Source organism: Uloborus diversus, chromosome 4, assembly GCF_026930045.1.
Source record: "Uloborus diversus isolate 005 chromosome 4, Udiv.v.3.1, whole genome shotgun sequence".
In the NCBI taxonomy this organism is placed as follows: domain Eukaryota; kingdom Metazoa; phylum Arthropoda; class Arachnida; order Araneae; family Uloboridae; genus Uloborus; species Uloborus diversus.
This window is the reverse complement of record NC_072734.1, coordinates 156,894,395-156,916,573: the sequence shown is the minus strand read 5'-3', so window position 1 is coordinate 156,916,573 and position 22,179 is coordinate 156,894,395. Positions and strand designations below refer to the sequence as shown.

At 32.9% G+C, this 22,179-nt stretch overlaps 2 protein-coding genes across 2 annotated transcripts in view; one reads left to right on the top strand and one right to left on the bottom strand.

Annotated features, from left to right (window-relative positions):
• The window catches only part of LOC129220944 (uncharacterized), a 53,345-nt gene extending 39,226 nt beyond the window's left edge, over nucleotides 1–14,119 (top strand). The window contains exons 7-11 of the mRNA XM_054855378.1: nucleotides 1,710–1,868; nucleotides 7,487–7,545; nucleotides 9,292–9,433; nucleotides 11,079–11,243; nucleotides 13,756–14,119. Coding sequence (XP_054711353.1) covers nucleotides 1,710–1,868; nucleotides 7,487–7,545; nucleotides 9,292–9,433; nucleotides 11,079–11,243; nucleotides 13,756–13,893 — 663 coding nt within the window. The 3' untranslated portion in view covers nucleotides 13,894–14,119. The remainder of the gene's footprint in view (nucleotides 1–1,709; nucleotides 1,869–7,486; nucleotides 7,546–9,291; nucleotides 9,434–11,078; nucleotides 11,244–13,755) is intronic.
• Nucleotides 14,120–16,226: 2,107 nt separating this feature from the next.
• Nucleotides 16,227–22,179, bottom strand: part of LOC129220942 (uncharacterized) — a 32,282-nt gene continuing 26,329 nt past the window's right edge. Inside the window, exons 8-10 of the mRNA XM_054855377.1 lie at nucleotides 20,243–20,381; nucleotides 18,408–18,572; nucleotides 16,227–16,489 (exon numbers count right to left, since the gene is read on the bottom strand). Coding sequence (XP_054711352.1) covers nucleotides 16,328–16,489; nucleotides 18,408–18,572; nucleotides 20,243–20,381 — 466 coding nt within the window. The 3' untranslated portion in view covers nucleotides 16,227–16,327. The remainder of the gene's footprint in view (nucleotides 16,490–18,407; nucleotides 18,573–20,242; nucleotides 20,382–22,179) is intronic.

Sequence of the window (22,179 nt, the reverse complement as noted above, 5' to 3'; positions counted from 1 at the left end):
CAGTTTTTTTTATTCCTTCTAACTTTACATATGATTACATCACACATTTTACAACTTACTCTTTGCATTAATTTGATTAAACAAAACATTATTAATTATTAAATATCGTTTGATTAAAAATTGTATACATATTTATATACAATGATATACAATAATGCAACATTTTTCATGCGTCTATAATTTTCTTCATCTTTCATAGTAAGGGAATGTGGGGCAAAGTGAAATAGTTAAGATGCCTGAACTGTTTTTATAATGAATATATTGAATATTTGTTCTCAAAATTAAGGTTTATAAAGAAAGAACAATATACTGTCAGCCCCACTTAATCGGGTAACGGATAAACGAATACCCCGCTTATACGAATAAAACCTCCCGGAACAGAATATTTCCCCATAGACGCAATGTAACAGATCCCCCGCTTTATCGAATAATTTCCCCGGATAATCGAATAATATTAATCAGCTTGTGCAAATATTTTTGCTGGGAAAATTTTTGAATCAATCAGAAAAAGTTGAGTAAGAACAATATAATACGCGATAAATATTACTTTATATATAAAATATAAAGTAATATTTATCGCGGACAACGGGCGAAAAAAACATTTATATTCTATCAAAACGTTTCCACTCTTCTATCAAAATTCGTTTGATTTTGTCATTACAAAATAATAATAATAATAATAATAATAATAATAATGCAGTAGATAATGAAGTTAAATGACACAAATAAATGTACACATATTAGACGATGATAAATTGATAAATATCAAATATAAGATACGGTAAACGAGGAGGGGGAAAAAGGAGCCAGAAAAGTGTTTCCAAAAGACCTTGAGCAAGCATCAAGCAGTACCCTATTATGGAATTTTTCAAAAAATAATGTACTGAAAAAAGGAGCTAAAGCAAAGATTTCATAACTCATGTTGTAAGTTACTTTTTATAATTTTCATTCTTACTCGTCTAATCATTAAACTTTGTTTTTTATTTAGCTTATTTCAAAAACTCGATTGCGATAATATTAATTATTTCTTTTCTATGGCTATTGATTTATTATTATTACACTTTAAGACAAATGTTGTCAATTTATAAAGGTAAAGAAAATGTCCCCGCTTAATCAAATATTTTTACGAACAGGTGATATTCGATTAAGCGGGGCCGACAGTATTTTATAAAAAAACTTCCATTGAAACTTTATTTTGTTATTTTTGGCTTAATTATAAACTAATTCGGATGAAATCAGCAAACGTTTTGAATGGCTCCTATACGAGAGACGCTATGTTTTGCCGTCTAGACTGCTGTCACCTTTCAAGTACCCTCAAGAACCTGTTTCAAAACTGGACCACGTCTTTAACAAAAGGGGGAATCGGCAGCAGTCATTCCACCTTACTTATAGTTCAATGGACGGATCGAGGGCTTTAGCTCCAGCAGGTAAATAAATATAAAAACGTCTTTAGAAGAGAGAAAACCACTGGAGAAAACACATTACTTTTTTTCTTTGCGCACGCTGAAGAATGACCTTGCTGCTTCGATACTTTGAGCGCTTTAGGCACTCCTCTCCATTACATCTACATGCTTTATGTAAACAGAATGATGATAACTCCATTGTTCGGTTCTTCTTATCACACAGCAGCTGCAGTCCCGCGTTTTTCTAAACCCATTCAGCCGGAAAAGGTCCTTGACTGTGGCAGAAGTGTTCATTAGCAGCAAAAGTTTTTTAAACGTGAAACTATGGGCATTGAGTTGTACTACGATCCTGCCAGCCCTCCTTGCATGGCAGTATTGTTGACGGCAGCCCATTTGGGAATAAAACTTAACAAGAAATACATCGATTTGATGAAGGAGGAACAATTAAAACCAGAATTTGTTTCGGTAAGTTGTTGTCATGTTTTTTAAAAATTCAATTTTGTCGGCTCGGTTATGAGCCTTGCTCACCATACTTAAAAAAAAATTGAATGTAAAACGCAATATACATTCTTCCTAATTAGTACTCTCCCCACTCAGAAATAATTCTGTTTTCCCCGTGATAGTCGCACTAAATTCAGTAAAATGTTTGGCTATAATTACAGCAATATGGAATGGGTCAATTTTTGTTTACCATATAATTCATAAATGCTAGATTTCACTCTTTATATTTAATTCTTTAGGGTTCTTTAGGAATGTTTAATAATGGATACTATAGTCAGGCACGTAGCTAGAACTTTGTTAAGGGGGGGGTCCAAGGTTTCACGAACTTCAAAAGAGGAGGCATGCTAAAGCAAAATTAGTAGCTCATATTTACGTTAAAAAATAAATCCAATCAAAACTAATTATTAAAATATGATAATTAACTAAAATTAATTAAATAATTGAAATTGATAGAGCATTTATTAAAAAATTATTTAACAAAAATTTTACATTAAGTGGCAAAAAAATTACTCAGTTTATAAAATTAACATTAAACTAAAAGTTTTCCCATACTAAGTTTTCATACATGGATAGAAAAATTTCATCACATAAGCTTCCTCTGTTCTGATGCTTTGAAAATGAGTGATATAATTCCTATTAATAAAAAGTTCACAATAAAAGAAAATCGGAAAACGAAAACTGTTCTGTGGATTACTTGGAAAACGCAGGTAATAGTTAAATAAAATATTAATGCTTTGTAATATATTTCAACAAAAGATGTACAAGTCATTTTATTTGAAAAAAATAAAGAAATCTATATCTATTGAGTCGAATGTATAACTATGAATGCAATATAACGTAATTCCGCCACCCTGTCCGATTTGAACAAGATTTCTGGCAAAATTCAACCAACCTCTCGACGAAAATATTAGCAAGGTTTCATTTAAAAAGCTTGAACTAGTTCTTTATTTCAAATAATCAGTAATCCAAGTTTCAGCACAGAGGTATTTATTTGTTATTTAGTTCTTTATTTATCTACTTTATAACATTCTTTTGATTATACGAAATTGAATGAAGTCTCTAATTTTGTCCGTTTTCTAATTAACATTTCTAACCATCATTTAAAAACTTGAACAAACTATTAACTCTTTGATGGATGGAGACTTCCTTTGTTGCAATCATTAAAAAAAAAAAAAAAATGCGTATTGCCGTTTTTTTTTAATCGTTGTTATTATTTTTTTGCAAAACGAATTAGTAAACTAAGCTATCTTAGGATCCGTTATGGTATTTTTTTTTCTTTCTAATGGGGCTTCGTTAGAGGCTTTAGCCTTTTCGGACCTAGTGCGAACCACCGATATGGCATCTAGTCTTTCAAATGCTACCGTTAAGGCGCGAATGTGACTGCACAGGAAATTTCGATGCCGAGTTTCCACCAGATGGAGACACTTGAGCTCTCTTCGGTGCGAAACTGCACTAGGGGTTTAATTTTGTCAAGCCAAACGAATACCTGAGAGATCTTTTACCTGTCGAGTAGTGGAATGTATGGTGAATGAAATTAAGCATCTATGTATTTTTATTTTAACAACATTTTGGAAAAAATGCAAATGATTGCTTTTTATAAATGTTTTTTATAAGGTCATGAATGATTTAAACATTATTGGCGATTTTCCTCTGATGTTTTCAATTTGATGTTTCATTTAAAAGATCAAGAGGAGGCATCGCACCCACTTATCTCACCACCAAACACGAGTTCAGTTTATTCTGCCAATACAAAAAAAAAACTTCTGTACAAATCAGTCTTTTTCAAATTAAAAATATAATTGTAAACAACTACAGGGAAAATGGCAATATACTCTATTACGAATTATCGTGTCAATATTTGATTATAACTTGGTTACTTTACTGTCTTTATTAGCAGTAAGCAAGTGTTCGGCTCGAAAATTCCATGATTTGGAATCAAACGTCAAATTTTGATCATTAAGGTAATCTTCGTTCCGTTTGCGATTGCGATAATACAGTAGCATTAAATTAGATACATTTTCAACAATATGTAATATGCATAAAGCTAGCCAATTTTTGAAATCAAAACTTATAGGTTTCTTATAGCATCAGTTTGTAAATTTTTTGCTCAACAGTCATCTGATGTTCAAAAGCCTAAAGACAATCTTTTGTAAAAAAATCTTAGAATGATTGTGGTTAAAAATCCAGTAATGATTTAAATCTACCTTCCAAAATTCATCTAACAATAATAACACTTCTGATTCTTTCATTTTCAAATTGGTATAACTTCCATTCTAGGAGCGATTTTGTAATCATCATGTATTCTCGAAAGCATATCATATTTTATAACGTAGGTATTGACTTTTTTTTTCTTTCTTTTATGTGATGTTAGTAAAAGATATTCTATTGCAAGAAATAGCAAATAATTTTAACTTGAGGAAATTAAGAGTTTTAAAAAAAAATCTAATATAGACGTGAAAAACACAAGAAAATGTACCTCGCATTGACCTTTTTTTTAATTATATGCGTAGTAAATAGCAGAAACTTTCACCTAGTAATTTTATAGTTAAATGCACATGTCCGTTTTTTGTTACGTTTAATGCTACCTTCGCAATTTACTAATGATGGATGCACAAACGCTTATTAAATAATTCCTCAGTAAAAAGGCGGTAAATACTAATCAGAAAATGTATTCCAATGAAACAAATACAAATATGCTTTTCTTGAAAAACGGAACAACATCGAAGAAAGATTTTTTTCTTCAGTTAAAAATGACTAGCTGCTCTTCTCTTTGGACCATAGACTCACATTTCAGTAAGATTTAAAAGTACGAATTTCTAATAATTACTTTTAAATTACATGTGTTAATATGGCCGAACTTGCAATTTCATAAACTGATTACAGTAAAATATTCAAGTAATTTTCAATTGCATTCTCCGCTTCATAAAATTTTGATACAGCGAAAAGTAATTTCGTTGCATCAACTTCAAATTTATTTATTCACTTATGTTCAAAAAAAAAAAAAAAAAAAAACGAACTTTTCAGGATTAAAATTTAAAAGTTGTAAGCTTCCGAGGAGATAAGTAATCTATTATTGTTAAAAATAAACTAAAAGTTTAAATAAAATTATTAATCAAAATATAAAATGAATCTGAAATAAATCATACCAAAAATATGAAGTTCAAAAATAAATTAATAATTAATATTTATTTTTTGTCATCCTCAATCACACGAAATGTGTAGAATTTTTTTTTTCGTTGCTGTCGGAACTTAGTTTTTAAATGGGAAAACATATTAACACATAAATTGCTCGTATTGTTAAGAAAACTTTAAAAGGAAACACTACAACTTACCTAGTTTATGTACACTTAATTTTCTTCTGATTACAATTTTGTTCAAGATATGTTTCCTATAAGCGCGTGGTAGAAAAAAACTATGTGTTAAAATAGAAAATAATAGGAATTTCAATTACTAATTCACCAGGGATGCACCTCACTCTGGCTGTCCTTCGTGCAGCATGTGTCTAGGAAATCAAGTCCAAACGGGAAAAGAGTCAAAACGAAAAGAAGAAAGAAAGAAAACCACCCCAATGAGGCTGGGGAATGTTTGTTTTCAATTACTTTGCCGATGGCAATTTGGTGGGCTGAGGAAGAGGGGCCGAATTTCAAGGTCACAACCCGGTTGGGTTGAATTGGAAATTCGTCGTTTTCGGACGGATTCTTCGCGACACAGGAAGAGACCGGCGGCAACTCGGAACCCGCAGTTATTTCACGAGGTTCTCGTGTTCTGAATTGACCCGGACGCGGGAAAATTGTCGATAAATGGGAATATTTAAGGGGAAAATACCGGGTTTCATAAAATTTCTCTCTTTGGAAAATTTTTGTTGTCGTGAGGTGCAATAACTGAGAAAAAGCAGACAGTGGTCTTTCGGGAAGGGGGGGGGTCCGGACCCCATGGACCCCCCCCCTTGGCTACGTCCTTGCTATAGTGCCATTCCATGCCAACTGAAACCACCGTGTATGGTTTTATAAACTTAAAGCATTACCAATTGTATTTAACATAATTTTGAAGGAAATTTATTGAAGTTTCTGGATTATAAATAATTGCTTTTGAGAGGTATGCATTGATTATATGTTTGAAATTTATAATGAATCGGAGAAACTTCTGATTTTGATTTCTCACAAAAAAATGGACCAACCCATATGTTTTAGCAGCCTCTTTAATTGAAACCTTATTACAAAGAAAAGTTTTTGCTGCTGTTTCAAGAACAGAAGCCTTTTCTTAATTTTAGTTCATTTAAACCCTCCTCAGATTTATTAAGTACAATTAAATTGGCTTTTTCTGTACTGTACACAGGTGGGGCAGTGTCCCAACCTGCCCCACTTCAGTTGTTATTATATATCAACTTTCTAAAAGTTGAGCTAGCAGTATAATACACCTTTTTTAACCTTTAAATTATTATGAAAGGAGGAAAGGACATGCTTTAATTCCCACATGCTTTGATTTAAATTACTTCGTTTCCTATGTGAACATTTTAATAATGAAACCACTTGTTACTTTAACTCTGAACTTTTGAAAACAGAGAAAATTAGATAAGTGCGTATCTGTTAAAGTGAGAAATTCCTAAATACACTGAAGAGTAGATTCTGCTGTCATCTTTGATGTCCTAAGAAAGCTAGTTTCTATTTGCAAAATTAAAGCTTAAAATTTATGGTATGCAGGGTTGGGGCTATGTCCCAAGGTGCCCCATCCTCCCCTATCCTTGAAAATGATGCAGCATATGTTCACATATAACGTAGCATATAACATAATATTCCAACTTAAAGCAACAGAAGAGTTATTTTTGAATATGATATTTTGTTGTAATCAGCAAAAATGCCACCTCTGTTACATTTCATGTCCCTTTTGTTGCACTTTATTTTTGACATTTTAATAAAATGATGTTTTGATTATAGATGATAATATTACTTCAAAATATTTTGATTAAAAAAAAAAACATTCTTTTAAAGGCCCCAATTTACAGACTTTTACATAAGTTATAGTACTTGTCAATTAGTGTTAACTTTTTCCCGCCTCCTGTGTTACACATACATTTGATAAAGTTATGGAGGTTAAATCAGAATGTAATTTCAGTTTTAGGTCAATTTCTTAAGCATTGCTCCTTAAAAGACAGATTTGTCTGTGTTTTTTTTTGTCTTATAAAGTTTTATGTATTTTTTTAAAAGCAAAATGTTTTTCTGATGTCCCGTCTGTCATGCTTGGAACGCACCAGTTCAATGTATTCATAAACATTATCTCAGTTATTTATTAATCAAAACTTTAACCTTGCTTAGTTTTTGAAAATTATTTTCTTATATTTTTCTTTGCAAAGAGCAATATTGTAAGACCAAATATATTCAGATATTTCTTTTTAAATGAGTTTTTTTTTGCATTCTTTAGTGTATTACTGGCAAAAAAGTTACTGAAACCATTAATGGCCCAGTATCAAATTTACCAGCCAGTTTTATTTTACTGCATTAAAATCACTAATGGATTTTCCCATTTTTCTGTTCTGTTTGTTGTTATTAAAATGATGGTTCAGTAAAAGCATTTTTTTTTCTCAGATAAACCCTATGCATGTTGTGCCCACTCTGCATGATGATGGATTTTATTTGTGGGAAAGGTAAGTTGACTTATTTTTTCAAAGCCTGTCTTCACCACAATTGTTTTGCAGTGATGGATTTATCGGTTTGGGGGCTCATTTGCATTTTTGGGGTCCCCCTTGTCTGTCTCAAAATTATGTAAAATATATACAGTAAAATTCCTCTAATGTGGATACTAACGGGCAGATTTTTTTGTGCACAATAAAGGGGTGTCCTCAGGTAAGGGGTTTAATGTTATTTGCATTGAAATAGGGGAATTAAAAATTGTCTGCATAAGAGGGGTGTCCGTTAGGAGGGGTTTTACTGTATATATATTTTTAACCCTCTTTCAGGGCCTTGGCCCCTTGCAATGGGGGGGGGGGCGTTCCTTCGTTTCCTTCAGTCAAAAATAGTACTTTTTGTCACTGAAATTGATAAAATGAGCAAAAAAAAAAAACATGGACTCAGAAAATACTTTCATTTTACCAACAGTTATTTTTTAATTAATTTTTTTAAATGTCCAATTCTTCAAACAAGGCGTGGTTTTTATGACATCACAAATGATACATTTTGGCGCATCTTTCTACAGCGTTTCCACATTATGATAATCAAGAAGCAAATTACAATTGCGCTCTATGCTTGCTATCAACCATATCGTTGCCAGTACACTTGAGTAAAGATGCGAATTAAATATTTTGGACCGTGAATGGCAACACTGAATGGCATTTCATCCTTTGTGATGTCATCTGCAGAAGCATTAAATGATAAAAGAGCACCGATTTAAGTAATTTTTTGAAAATATTAAACTTAAAGAAATTATTTTAAAAATGGTCGGATTCTGTGTTTTTAAGCATGCTCTTTCGGAAAAAAAATACTTTTAAAATTTTGGAACGACCCCATTGCAGCAGTTCCAACTTGGTTAATCCATCACTGGTTTTGCACCTATACTCCTATCTTTTATTAAGTATTGAAGCCAACACCAATTCAAACAAAAATTAGAATTGAACAGGGGAGCAGGAAATTTTTATTGCTATTTCCCCCAATCCATACAAAAATTTCCCCCAAATTTTACAATATGTTATAGGCTTTCCATGAAAATTATTTCTGTGTGTTCTATATAAGTATATACAAAATTTTGGACTATACAAATTGCATCTTTAAAAAATTAGAGATATGATCTTTTAGCTCATCTGGGACTAGAAATTTAAAAATAAATTAATTTCACATAGGTTTTAATCAAAATCTTATATATATCTAGTACTTATTTATAAACAAGTAAATTATTATCCAACAAATATTTGAGGTACAATAGAAGGAATGATGATGCAAAAAGAAAGTGCATTCAAAAGATATGAGAAAAAATATGAAAAATTAAAAAAGAAAAGGAAAATGTTAATCAAGAAAAATATTTTAGAATTGTATTGGTAAATACAAAATTAGTGATGTTCAAGTGATGGAATTACATTGCAAACCAAAACGAAGAAGTTTTACATAAACGTATGCAGTCAGATTTCAAAATGCGTAAAATAGGGACAGGAGCGTAAAAAAAGCAGTCATAATGTATACATGTAATCCTTAAAGGTTGGCTAATATACAAGCAGCTTTTTATTGTCTTTAAAATTTTTCAGTTGTGAAGAATTTATTGTGAAAATTACACAATATTTTTCCAGACTACTCAAAATATCTCTCGATCCTTGATCGCTAGATCAGATATATTCTGCACTTGAGGAATTGAAATGGAAAATATTTTTCTCTTTGATTCATGCATCCATTCTTCCTTCTTGTAGTCGAGCTATTTTGACTTACCTTGTGAATAAGTATGCACCTGGCTGTTCCATCTACACAAATGATCCCAAGGAGAAAGCGAACATAGAGCGAATGCTTTACTTCGATATTGGAACTCTTTATAAATCACTAGCTGATTATGTGGTATGTTCAACTTGAATTACTATTTTACATCATTTTTAATTACGAAATATGTGTTTTATGTATTACTAAAGTATTTATAAACAAATAGCTTCCTTCGTGTTTTGAATCTTAGATAAAATAGGAGTTTTTTTGTTTTTTAAATAAGCTATTTTTTTGCTTTTTATTCCATGATACATGCCAGTTGCATGCTACTGTAGTTTTGTTAGTAGTTAAATTCTTAATTGCCTCTAAAAAGTAAGTTTTTGTATGATTATTTTATGGCTTAAAAGCTATTATTTTCTATTTGCCATATTTTATCTGTCCTAAAATCTGCACAAACTCTGATCCCTAACAATACACTCTGCACACATTTACACTGCTATATCTCTAATTCCAATGAGACAGGTTTTTCAGTTAATGCAAATGGACTTTTAATGACCTTTTAAAGGAAAGGCGCTATTTCTTTTTACATAAGTCCATGAGCAATGAGTGTGTGTTCCGTTTATTATTCTAGGTCAGTGAGTAACATTACATCCTCAATAGTAAAAGTAACATTGTTTATTGATACTTTTCAGAGAAGAAAGCCTGCATCATATTTCAAAGTACTTCTTTAAAAAATTTGAAAATGTTTTTATTGACAAGTCACAGGGGGAGTGCATTTGCAGCTCGGATAATAATGCACTATATGTTAGCGAGGGTTCGCTGATATATATCATGATAATATCACAATATATATCCGATATTTATTTTGAAAATATCATATTTTCGATATTTATTTCTTCAACTATGTACTATATTTTCAGTATAAAAATTTATATTAACGCAGTTATATTGTTCATTTATTTTTAAGAATAACCAAAAAGTTATGTCCTATATTTTTATGATGTATTAATACATCATTAATGTAACAAAGTAGTAAAATATTCCCTTTTTATTTTATATTCATGAAATTGTTCGTAACTTAACAGTTTTAATTCATATAAAAAGTGCCAAGTTAAATATTAAACGTTGAACAGAAAAAAAGAAAATGTCCTATGACTGTGAACCGACTAATACATTTTTTTTATATTTCTGAATCATACAATTGTGTAAAAGTAGCTAACAGTAGATAAATGAGTAAAACAATTAATGCTAAATTAACTTAAAATCCATAAAAATGCAAAATGAAATATTAGAAATAAATAATGAAAGAAACCTTAATTTTAAGTCCACATATTGAAAAATAATATAAGAAGATAAAGAGTGATTTGATGATGCATTTGAAATTTTGAAGACTTTATTTGTGCTGATTGAAAATATCGGTTATATATCAAAATATCCGATAAATATCAAAATATCGGATATATTCGAAAATATCATGATATTTTCGAACCCTGATGTTAGCACTCATACTGCTTAAATATCACTATGCAATATGAGTACAGAATTTGTTTAGAGCCTAATTTGAATGCACTTCTAATCTCATATTTTGCAGCAAAATTATTGCATAATTTTCTGAAGCTGAATAGAGTAATATCAATGGCCATGTCATCATCAGATTTTAAAATTATTCCTATTTATTCTTTAACTTTTAAAGCGACAAATTTTAGTTATAAAGTTTTTCATTGATTCCAGTAGATAAGAAATATCTAATATCTTATTATTGAATTCTTCTTGTTACATTTAGTATCCACAAGTCTTCGCAGGTGCTGCTGAAAGCCCTGAGAAAAAGGAGAGTTTCAAGAAAGCCTTGGAGTTGTTCGATCAGTTTTTGAGCAAAACAACTTATGCTGCTGCAAATCACATCACATTGGCAGATTTTTCAATCATTGCAGGTCTTTCTATGTCCAAAGTAATTATTTTTACTTTATTTGTTGTAAATAATGTTATTTTGTTACTGTTGATGTTGTTATTGTCATTATTAAAGTTAGGCTACTTCTCTTGGCACAATGAGTGAAATTTCAAAATGCTTAAGAAATGTGGAGAAGCTGAGTTGGAGCTGTCAGATTGTCTAATCCACCTGGAAAAGACTTCCAAAGTCTTTTTTTTTTTTTAACAGTCTTTTATAGTTATAGCTTTCAAACATTTTTCAATAAATTTTCATCTCTGATGCATACTAGATTTTATCCTTTATACTTGAGTATACATTGAAAATCTCCTAAGCTTCCATTTAGTAACATCAAAAGCTTAATAAAGAAAATCTTTAAAGACACTTTTCACGAAGAACTCAAAAATCGCAACAGCAATAAACCATGGTTTGAGCTGATTCTGAATGTCCCTAATTGGCCTCGGATGAAATCTGTCGCCATGTTTCGTTTATTATCTGGCCATGATTGCCTACGAAAACATCTCTGTCGTATCAACGTGGTTCCTGACCCTTTCTGCACTTTGTGTGATATCCACGAAGTAATGGACATGCCTCATTTGTCCAGATGCCCTGCTCTCCCTCGGACATCCACCTGGGAATGCTATTGGATTGCTCATTTTCATTTATAGTTTTGTTGTTATCCTTTTAATATTCAACTGTCTTTAAATGAGCCATTGGAAATAAAGAAAAAAAAAACATTGAAAATCTTTCCTCAATAGTTTGGTACCTTTTAAATTATTGAGGCAAAAATTATCGTTGTGTGTTTTGCCAGAGAATAGTGCCAATTTGCTAACTATAAAAGGTGGTGCTCAATTTTACTGTATTTTTGTGTAACCTTTACCCGACAGTACTAAAATAAAATAACTTTAAACCTCATGCTTTCCAGAGCTTCAAGGTTTGAACATGCTCCAGAGTGCCTATGCCCCTGGGCAGTTACAGGTTGGCTGGAGAAGAAATGGGTTAAAGTAGTCGGCTGCACCGTTAAAGAAGGTATCAAGCTTCAAATGTTAGAGAAACTGATTGGATCTTGGCCATCGTTCCCAATTTTCGGCTCCAATTAAAAAAAAAAAAAGCAACATGAACTTGAACTTAGATCATATAAATTTTCATGCAAGTAAAGCACAGTATATTGGTTCAAAGTTTACTCAATTTCTTATAGACAGGGGTGTTAGTGTTCCGAACATTTCGGGTTGCTGTTTCCTGAAATTTTGGGCTGAACTGAAAGGTCATTCAAAAAAAAAAAGGCCTTTTATAATGTTTTTTTTTTCAATGATTTGAATGATTTTTGTATGCACATTTAAAGAGTCTTTATTGGGGGGGGGGGGGAGTAGAGCTTCCTCATAGTTTCACACTGTCTTAAGAAAATTTTACTTGAGTCCACTTTCACGCCTGTATACAGTATTGCAAGCCAGAAATTAGGTTTTCCCTTGGTCCATGCTGGTGGTGGAATTCTGGTTGTCTGGATGAAAGACAGTTTCCCTAACCACTAAGCCCCGTGTTACTTGCATTTGAAGCTCCTGGGTAAGGACATTTGCAAGCAACCCACACTCCAATCTAATTTGTATACAGTAATTCTAACTGTATAGTTAGTTAATTCTGTATACAGTATTGCGAGCTAGAAATTAGGTTTTCCTTTGGTCCATGCTGGTGGTGGAATTCTGGTTGTCTGGATGAAAGACAGTTTCCCTAACCACTAAGCCCCGTGTTACTCGCATTTGAAGCTCCTGGGTAAGGACATCTGCAAGCAACCCCCACTCCAATCTAATTTTCTTTATTTGTTTCAATTTACCTAACCTACTTAATTCTTAACTCTGACAATATGACAGCATCTAATTTCTTATGTTGAAATATGTATTTGAAAATATATTAATAAAGAAAAAAAAAACTCTCATAAATGGAGCAGATGTACCCCAAAACTAATCAGATTCAGTTCTTATCTTAATTTTCATTTATGAATATCAAATGGAGTTCTATTTTGTATATTACTTTTTGGGCTATACCATCCGAGAAGAAATATTCATTACATACACAGAAGCAGGAAGAGAAATTTCCTCAAACGCTTAAATTGTGTTCTTAATGTGTTTTATGTTTCCAAATTCGAAAATTTTCTCATATGAGACAGTGAGTAGCAAAAGAATGTAAGTGGCTAAATTAAAAGTTGGAGATAACCAGTTCAAATGGTAGGTAAACCTTGAGGCAAGGGATAGTACTAGTAGCCCTGGTAGTTGCTGCTGTATAGCATGATTTATAAAAAAAAATTCAATGAAAGCCTACCTAGGATGTTATCTTTCAATGCGTTTTACTCAAAACTTGAAAATGTCCACTTACATCCCTTTGCTTCCCACTGTCTCATATTGATTCTTTTGCTTTCTTTTGCTGTGCAAGAAAGTAAAAATTTCACTCACCCAAACACAAATTTTTATTCAAACATGTTTTATACTTTGTTACTTTTTAAATTTTAGCTTCAAAATTAAATTTGCTAATTTTGTTCTTCCAGATGGTAGACTATGATTTATCTGTATACCCTAAGATTAGCTCATGGATGGAAAGACTGAAGAAGGAAATTCCCAATTACAGTGAATTAGTGGAGGAACCCATTCTGAAGTTGAAGGAAGAAATGAAATCGGCTAAATGAGATTATGGCAGTGAGAGGCAACTGAACTGTCGATTAAGAGCTTTCCAAAGAAAATCAAATCTTCTGTTTAATTCTTGTCCATCATCAAATTAACTGTACAAAATTCATTAATTGCTGTGCACATTTCTAAGAGTGCCGCAGAACTTCCTAATTCTGTTATTCGTCAGTGTGTTAATTGCTTTTTCTTCCAATAAAATCTTATGAGACGTGTTTTTATAAGAATCTATTACTCTGTGTTCTTCTTTTGCTAGTCCTTCATAGTAGATCGAATCCTATTTTTGGTTTCTTTCATCGTAGACGAAGTCACTCAAGCTAAGTACAAAAGTGATGACCAGCAACATTAGAGTGGTTCGAAAAACCTTTTTTTCAGCTAGAGTCCAGGACACCTCCTATTTTTTTAGACTTACTAATGTATTATGCTGTAAAAGTTTTAGCTTCTTACTCAAATTTTAAAGGGGTGCTGAATGACCCGTCAATTTAACATAAGCCATAGCATAGAAAATGTCACAAATTTAGAAACATTTAGTTTCCCCAGCTGTTTTTTTTTTTTTTTTGTAAATAATTGTTTTATTGCAATGTATATGCATATATTAGTCGTGTATATTATAATATGTAGCATTGTTTTTTCAGTTCAATGTATTTTTTTAACCCCCCTCCCCATACTTATAAAGTTTGGGGGAGGAGGTTGAGCACCCTCTTTCAGTTGAAATAGGAAGCTAAAATTCTTCCAGTATATTACTATTCACAAGTCTAAAAATATTGAGGTGTGTCCTGTTACCTAGAAGAAACTTTTTACATGTGTTATTGAACCCCCTTAACCCCCACCCCCGTCTCAGATAGAAACAAAAAAATGCCAATGCTGTTTGGCTTTTTTTTTTTTTTTTTTGAACCACCCTAAGCAACAGGTTCTGGGCCTGTCTAGATTTGTCCTAGTCAATCCCCAGAGAAGATCTATAACTCTCTTAAAGCTATCCACCTCCTTACTTGTCGCAGCTTCTTCCAGTAAGCTGCTCCAATTGCCTAAAGCCCCACTAAAGCAGCAATCTATCCTCATTTCTAGTTTCACCACAGGATTTGACTCTTCTTTACTTCAACATAATAATCCTATTAAGTTCAATATCATCATCCAAATCTGAATCCTTACCAGGCCCATCATTTGGGCGATCAGGGGAGGGGATCAATTGACACTCCCCTCCCAAATTTCAAAAACAATAATTATGCATTTTGATGTTTTTTCCAATAGAATACATTGAATACATAGCTTTCGTCAATGTCCGTGGAAAATATTGAAATGACAGGCCTGCTCCTTATTAACTTAGTAGCCCTCCTTTGAACCATCTAATAAAAAAATGCCTTTTTGAGATATGGAGATCAAAACTGAACTCCAAATGATGTCTAACCAATCTTCTGTGTACAGGCACAAAAGCCGCCTTAGAATTGTTAGAAATAGAGCCTTTGATAAACTCAATCACCTTATTGGCTTTGTTTATAGTTATGTTGCACGAACTAATCTAGAAGTTAAGACCCAAATCAATTTTTCTGCTTCACTATTACTGAGCCCTGTAAATAGTAACTTGTATACTTATTTCCATGACTTAAATGTAATACTTGGCATTTCCTAACATTAACTGCCATGCCCAACTTAGAAAAATATGATCTAAATTGTCTAAATCTTCCTGGAGCTGTTTCACTTGTTCTTCCTTTTCAACAATCTTCATAACTTTGACATCACCAGCACAGCTATTGATGTTAGAACAATACCAACTCACAATAGAAAATTAAAAATCCGTTTGTGCAGAAGGATTCACAGTGAAAAAAAGAGCAGTATAAAGCAAAGAAAGGGATGTAAGTGGACTTTTCAAAGTTTTGAGTAAAATGCAATCAAAGTTCGGAACTAAGGTTGGCCTACATTGAAAAGTTTTTATAAATCATACAGTGGACGCTGGTTAATTGAATCAGTGAATTGAATCAACTGCTTTTAAGAATCAAATTGTCTAAAACAGAATAAAAACCAGCTTTATTGAATTAGCCATTTTATGGAATCTGCCTCTTTAAGGGATCAAAGCTGTTTAGAACAAACGTGATTCATATAAGCTGAGGCCATTGTAGCAGCAGCTATTAGGGCTAACATTACCACCTCTTGCCCCAAAACCGATGAGAGTTTCTGCCATCATTTGTACTAATTACCTGAAAATTTAGTTTGTAGCACTTTTACCCCTTTGCATCTAGGTACCTCAAATATCTTTTTTTTTTCACGCCTTCACTGAAATTACTGATTTTGACCTTTTTAAAAAGAAAAATACGAGACATCCGTTTTTGTAGAAAATGTCGTTTATTGAATAGAAGCATGATAAAAAAATTGCTGGAATTGCTCAGTGTTAATCTTTACAAAAGAATACTTAAACTCGTTTTCTCGTAGTTATCTTTTAAAATCTCAGTTTTTTGGACGTAGGAGGACTTGTTTCCCAGATTTAATGAATTCTTTAAAATTCTGAATAGGCACATCATTTATTTCATGGTAATTTGGAATTTCATTTTTCAGTTTCTTCATCCATGCAGATATTCTTGGGAACTCGTCAAAATCAAACTCCACTAGCTAAATAAAAATAAAACACATGATTACATATTTCGTTGCTATTACTATTTTGCAATTTATACTGTTTTCAAAAACTAATAAGTAGAATAGAGTTTAGAAAAACCGAAGTGATCTGGACCACACCACCTTCGGTAAATCGAAAATTCCTTATTACTTAAAAGTGTTTTCCAATGAGTATTCCTTTTTTATCCAACTTATCGTTATTTTTTTAACTTGTTCAATAAACATCGCTGACGGAAAACGCAATATAAATAAATTTAATGAGACATAATGTGATAAACTTGAATTCTTTATCGCATTATCAATGACTCAGTCCTTTGCAGAAATGTATGTAGTTATATTTGGAGAATGGGAACCAAAACCAAAGTGGAACGATACTCATCTATTGAACTGTTGCACCAGAAAGAAATCGTTCGTAGATATTCCTGTATGAGAGTATATCATAGAGACGGACAAATACTTTCTTTCGAGTAGCCATCTTTTACCAACATCCAAGTTGAATTTCTACTACGCTTGTGCAATGGTAGGGGCTGTCCACAAAAGATGTCGCGCTTTGACGGAGAGAAGAAGGTTCGTAAAATTATCATAAGGGGTAAAAGATAATATGACATCATGTATTTTTTATACGAATGTGTTTATGAGAAGTAGGGTGACATGTGACAAAGAGGGGGGAGGGAAATGTTGTTAAAAAAGTGACATCATTTGGGGCAATGAGAAGCAAAGGGATGTAAGTGGAAAATTTCAAGTTTTGAGTAAAACGCTTTTAAAAATAATGTCTTTCATTGATTTTTTTTTCTAAATCATGCAGCACCTACCAGGGCTACTAGTACTATCTCTTGTCCCAAGATATAGGAGAGGTTCCTCTACTATTTGTTCTGGTTATCTCCAAATTTTTGATTTTGCCACTTACATCCCTTTGCTTCTCACTGCTTCATTTATGGACAGCCCCTTACCAGTCCCAGAAAATTAGATTAAAATGGATGCAGCTGTCGGAATGAAATCAGAGCCAATTTCGCATGAACTTCTAGAACCGACATCAATTGCAGAGGAACCTGTGCTAAATATTTTCTTTTCGGCGTATTGGATTGAAAATTAGTGTTTTATTGAGAGTGAGACTTGAAATAGACCGTTTTTTTTTTTTTTTTTTGTTTTTTTTTTTGGTTTTGTGAATACTCTAAAAGCTTTTATTTTCGAAAATGGAGCTAGCGGTGATTTCGCAACCTGGAAATTTCGTGAATTTCATATGAATAGAACTGAAAGTTGGTGATAAGTGCAAAGTTGAAATATTTCGTGATTACGACGAGCTCGCAGAAATAATTGTTTTTACAGTACATTATGTAATGGTATGGTTTTGTTAAAGTAAAAGTTGGATAGAGCGAGGAGGGGAAAAAAAAAAAAAACAGAAGAAAAAAAGTTAGATGAATCGTAACAAAAAAAGAAAAAAAAAAGATTGAGTTATGCTCTTTTCTCACAATTAAGAAAAAAAGTGTATCCAATGTAGGTTTGACATTTCTTATTTCATTTTCTGTGAAAGAACGTAGACGATCCACAACCATAGTATGACGCGAATTTATCGTTAAATATTTCAATACAGTGAAACCGGTGTAAGTTGACCACTCGCGGTGCACTAACAATTTATAGAGGTTGAATAATATGATATAGATCTAATTATGTGCCTGAAAATAGCGGTGAACTTATAACGGTGGTCATTTTTACAGGTTTTACTGTATCTTTCTTTTCCCAGACATTTTTTTGATTAACAGCACACAGAGTGTCATTTTAGATTCTAAACAGTTTGAATCTGAAAGAACCCAATTACAAATATTTATCACGACCATTATCTAGGAACGATTTTGGGAAATTAATCGAGAGTTCGAAGTTTTTTATAAAAACTGTTTGGACAGGAAATGGTACATACTTCAGTGAATGAAACATTAGCAATCAAAGCGAAGTCGGCCAGAGTAATATGGTCTGCCGCAGCGTATTTTCTTGTTCCCAGAATTTCATCAAAAATTCTCAGATATTTTTTATAATTTTCTAATCTCTCCGGTTTCGGAGGCTCTCCGTTTCGCCATTGTGGAGTCTGAAATGATTAGAAAGAGAAAAAATTACATCTGATAATTTTCATGTAAAAGTTCTAATAACACAGTGACTAAAAAAGAACCTTTATGTGAAATTCTTGTGATGGTCATAAAGCAAAAGTACTGTAATTTTATAATTGCTATTATTTTTCATTGTTTTTGGCAATCGGAAGGAAAACGCAAGATGGAGACAAAGCCCAGTAGCTCAATAGTAGCGCTTCGAGCTTCCACGCCAGAGGCCTGGGTTCAATTGCCGGGCTAGGCACGGTCGACGCAGCAGATCATTCCTTCATTAGCCGCGTTCACAACACATTTTTCTACCCCGTAAATCCCCACTCCGGCTCCGCAAAAAAAAAAAAAAAAAAAAAATAAATAAATAAATAAAATAAAAAAGATTGAAAAATTCCCCCTTTCAATGTAAAATGAGGTTTTCCATTGTACCAGAGAAAGCGGCTTTTACTCAGCATCCTTAGCGGCTATACCAAGCAAGTAGACGAACTTGTTTTGCGTAATGCATTCTGGGTAAAACTTCGCTTTTACTCCAGAAGGAAGCAGGAGGAGAAAAATTCCACATATACCCCGTAAATAACCGGAATACGGTGAAAAACAGGTTTTTTTTCCCGGGGTCGAAAGTGTCCATGGAAACGGCCCTATTGGGTCGATAAAATGAGTATCAAGCGTACTTGGGAACTAAACCCTGAGGGTTCCGCGGTCGTCTGACCACCTAACCGGAACATCTGCCTAGCGCCCCAGAGCCTTAGGTCAGGAAAACTGTGACGGGCACAGTAGGCCTTGCCTCATATGGGCTGTTGCGTCACTGGTGGCTCCTTCATGTGGTACGTTAAATAAAATTAATCAGTTGAAGCACTTCCGCATTAATAAATTGAATTCACCTCTCTCTATCGGAATTCCTTTTCTTGAATATATCTATCCAGGAAATATTTTGAGATAAGAGATTTTTACTCAACTTGACAAATCTTGTTAGTGTTCCACATTCCAATGAAAAATTATATTTTAACTAACTTTTCCAGAATGAATACTTGAAATATATTATAGCTGTCTATAAAGCATGACAAAAAAAAAGCAACTTTATACTTTGTACAACAGATATTTTATTTGAAATTGAATTCTTAGGCGTTTCTTTTTTTCCGGGTGGGAGTGAGATTTTCATTTAGTTCGAATTACTATGAGCTCTTTGATTAAATTCTTATTCATACGGGAAAGGGAACAGGGTTTTCATTCTTTTCTAACAGTAACGAGAAAAGAGTAGAGCCCCCTAGTATGGTAAATTTTAACAACATTTTAGTTCTCAGCAACCGATTATTTTGTTTTGAATTTGTTATGGATGACATACTTTAAAAATTACTATGCATAACTTATTATTTTAACTTCGTACTTTATTAACTTGCGTAAGTAATAAATATGAAACTTTAAATTTTTTATGAGTGATACACTATTTATTAAAATACGAGGCAGGTTGTATTTTTAATTCCTCAAAAACTTTAGAACAGGTAGGTATACTAGGTAAATAATTTGCAATTTTGTGCTTTAGAATATATTTTCTTTCAAGAATTTATGCAGTTTAACTTTCAATAAGTAATTACTTTAATTTTTTCTTGAAAGTGGTGTCCCTATTTATTTGCGATGCGTACAATAGTTCAAAAATACTCACCACATAGTCTCTCCGTGCATTAAACAAAGTGACATCAAAGTTCAGCATCATATCAATAACTGCTCTTTGTTGAGGATCCTCTGGGTAGATTGGATTATTCGGAGAGTACTTGTTCACGAGATATGCTTGAATTGCTCGGCTAAAATAACGAATAGTTTTTGTACAGTTTTGAACACATAGGCGGCTCGCGGCTCGTAGGGGGGGGGGCTGCCCCCCAAAAGTAAAGGAGCCTTGCCCCCCTACTTTGTAGAGTTAAAAGTTACCGATCGATTGAAAAATGATTTTTTACTCGTAGATTGATTTATTTCACGAAAATAAAACTAAACATTCCAAATAAATGGAAATTTTTTTTCATGCTATTTCATAAGAATGGAACTTTTAATTTGAAGGGGTTAGTCTACGGCAGAGGTTCCCAACCGGTGGTTCGCGAACCCCCAGGGGTTCGCGAGGTGCAGGAAGGGGGTTCGCGAAAATTTCGGAGCAATGGCGGATTTTTCCTAGTTTGGTAAAGAAATTATAAAATATTCAATTTGCACACATAGTTACTAAATTTTTTTTTAATTTGAAAACGCGCCGGACTCTTGCATTAAGCTCAAAAAAAAAAAAAAAAAAATCTTTCAGCGGTTTTATAATCTTGGTTAAAAAGAAATTTTCTCATTTTTTTTTTTTTCGATAGACAATAAAAAGAGATATCCTTCCTTCTTTATTGCGAGGCGCCATGCAGAAACGTTGTATTAAGCTGTGGCGGGGATCACGATGACCTTAAAAAGGCGCCATCGCGTGGAGTCAATCAAACAATATACATAATATACATATGTCGAAAAAGATAAAGAATTCTCAAACAATGCATCATAGGGGTATTATTTCTAATCTGGTTGAAATATAACTCGGGAATTTCCGTCGAATGCAGTCATCGAATAGCAGACATGACAGCAAAAGGCTCCAAACTTAAAATTTATTACTGGATTTTACCCATCTGTTCGTTTTCAAAAATATATAACATCAGCATGCTCATAGTTCTGGGGAAATAGTTGTTAACAGACGTATTTAGAGATACTTTAGAGATGCTTGAAAACAAGTGATTTTGTTTGCAATTGGTTTTGCTACGTAAACTTGCTACTCTGTGAAGTTATAATCGTGTTGGTAATTTTTATGATTTAATAACTTTCTGCTGTTATGGATCGATGGTTGAAAACTGGTAGTTTGGTTGAGCGACAAATGGACAAGCAGTCAATCGATAAACCCGCAACATCAGCAGTAACTTTCGAATCAACACAGGATATTGAAATAGATAGCTGTAATGAACTGCCGCCTCCCCCGACTAAACAGAAAAGTGAACTAGCGGAGAAAAAAGCGAAAATATGACAGTGACTATTTACAAATGGGCTTTTATTTTACTGGAGAAGAGTCTGAACCTAGACCGCTTTGTCTTCTCTGCAACGAAGTTCTAGCGAACAGCAGTTTGAAACCGTCACTTCTGAGAAGACACCTCGAAACAAAGCATCCGACACACAAGGACAAACCTATCGAATATTTTAAAAGAAAATTGGAATATAATAAAAAGTGTAGCGTCTCTACGTTCCTGTTAGAATCCAACGAAGATAGTAAAATGGCCCTTGAAGCTTCATATCGAGTCAGTTATAGAATTGCAAGATCTGGACAGCCACATACAATTGCAGAAAATTTAATTGGACCGTGTGCTAAAGATATTGCTAAGTGTATGCTGGGAGAAAAGTCAGCAAAAAAATTGACCTGGTTTCGCTATCAAACAACACAGTATCACGCAGAATTACTGATTTGGCAAGTAATGTGAAGAAAGAACTTGTGAATAGAATAAAAGAGAATAATTTTGCGATCCAGCTTGATGAGTCGACTGATGTAGCAAACGCTGCAATATTGTCTATGTTAGGTACATTTTTAACGATACAATTAAAGAA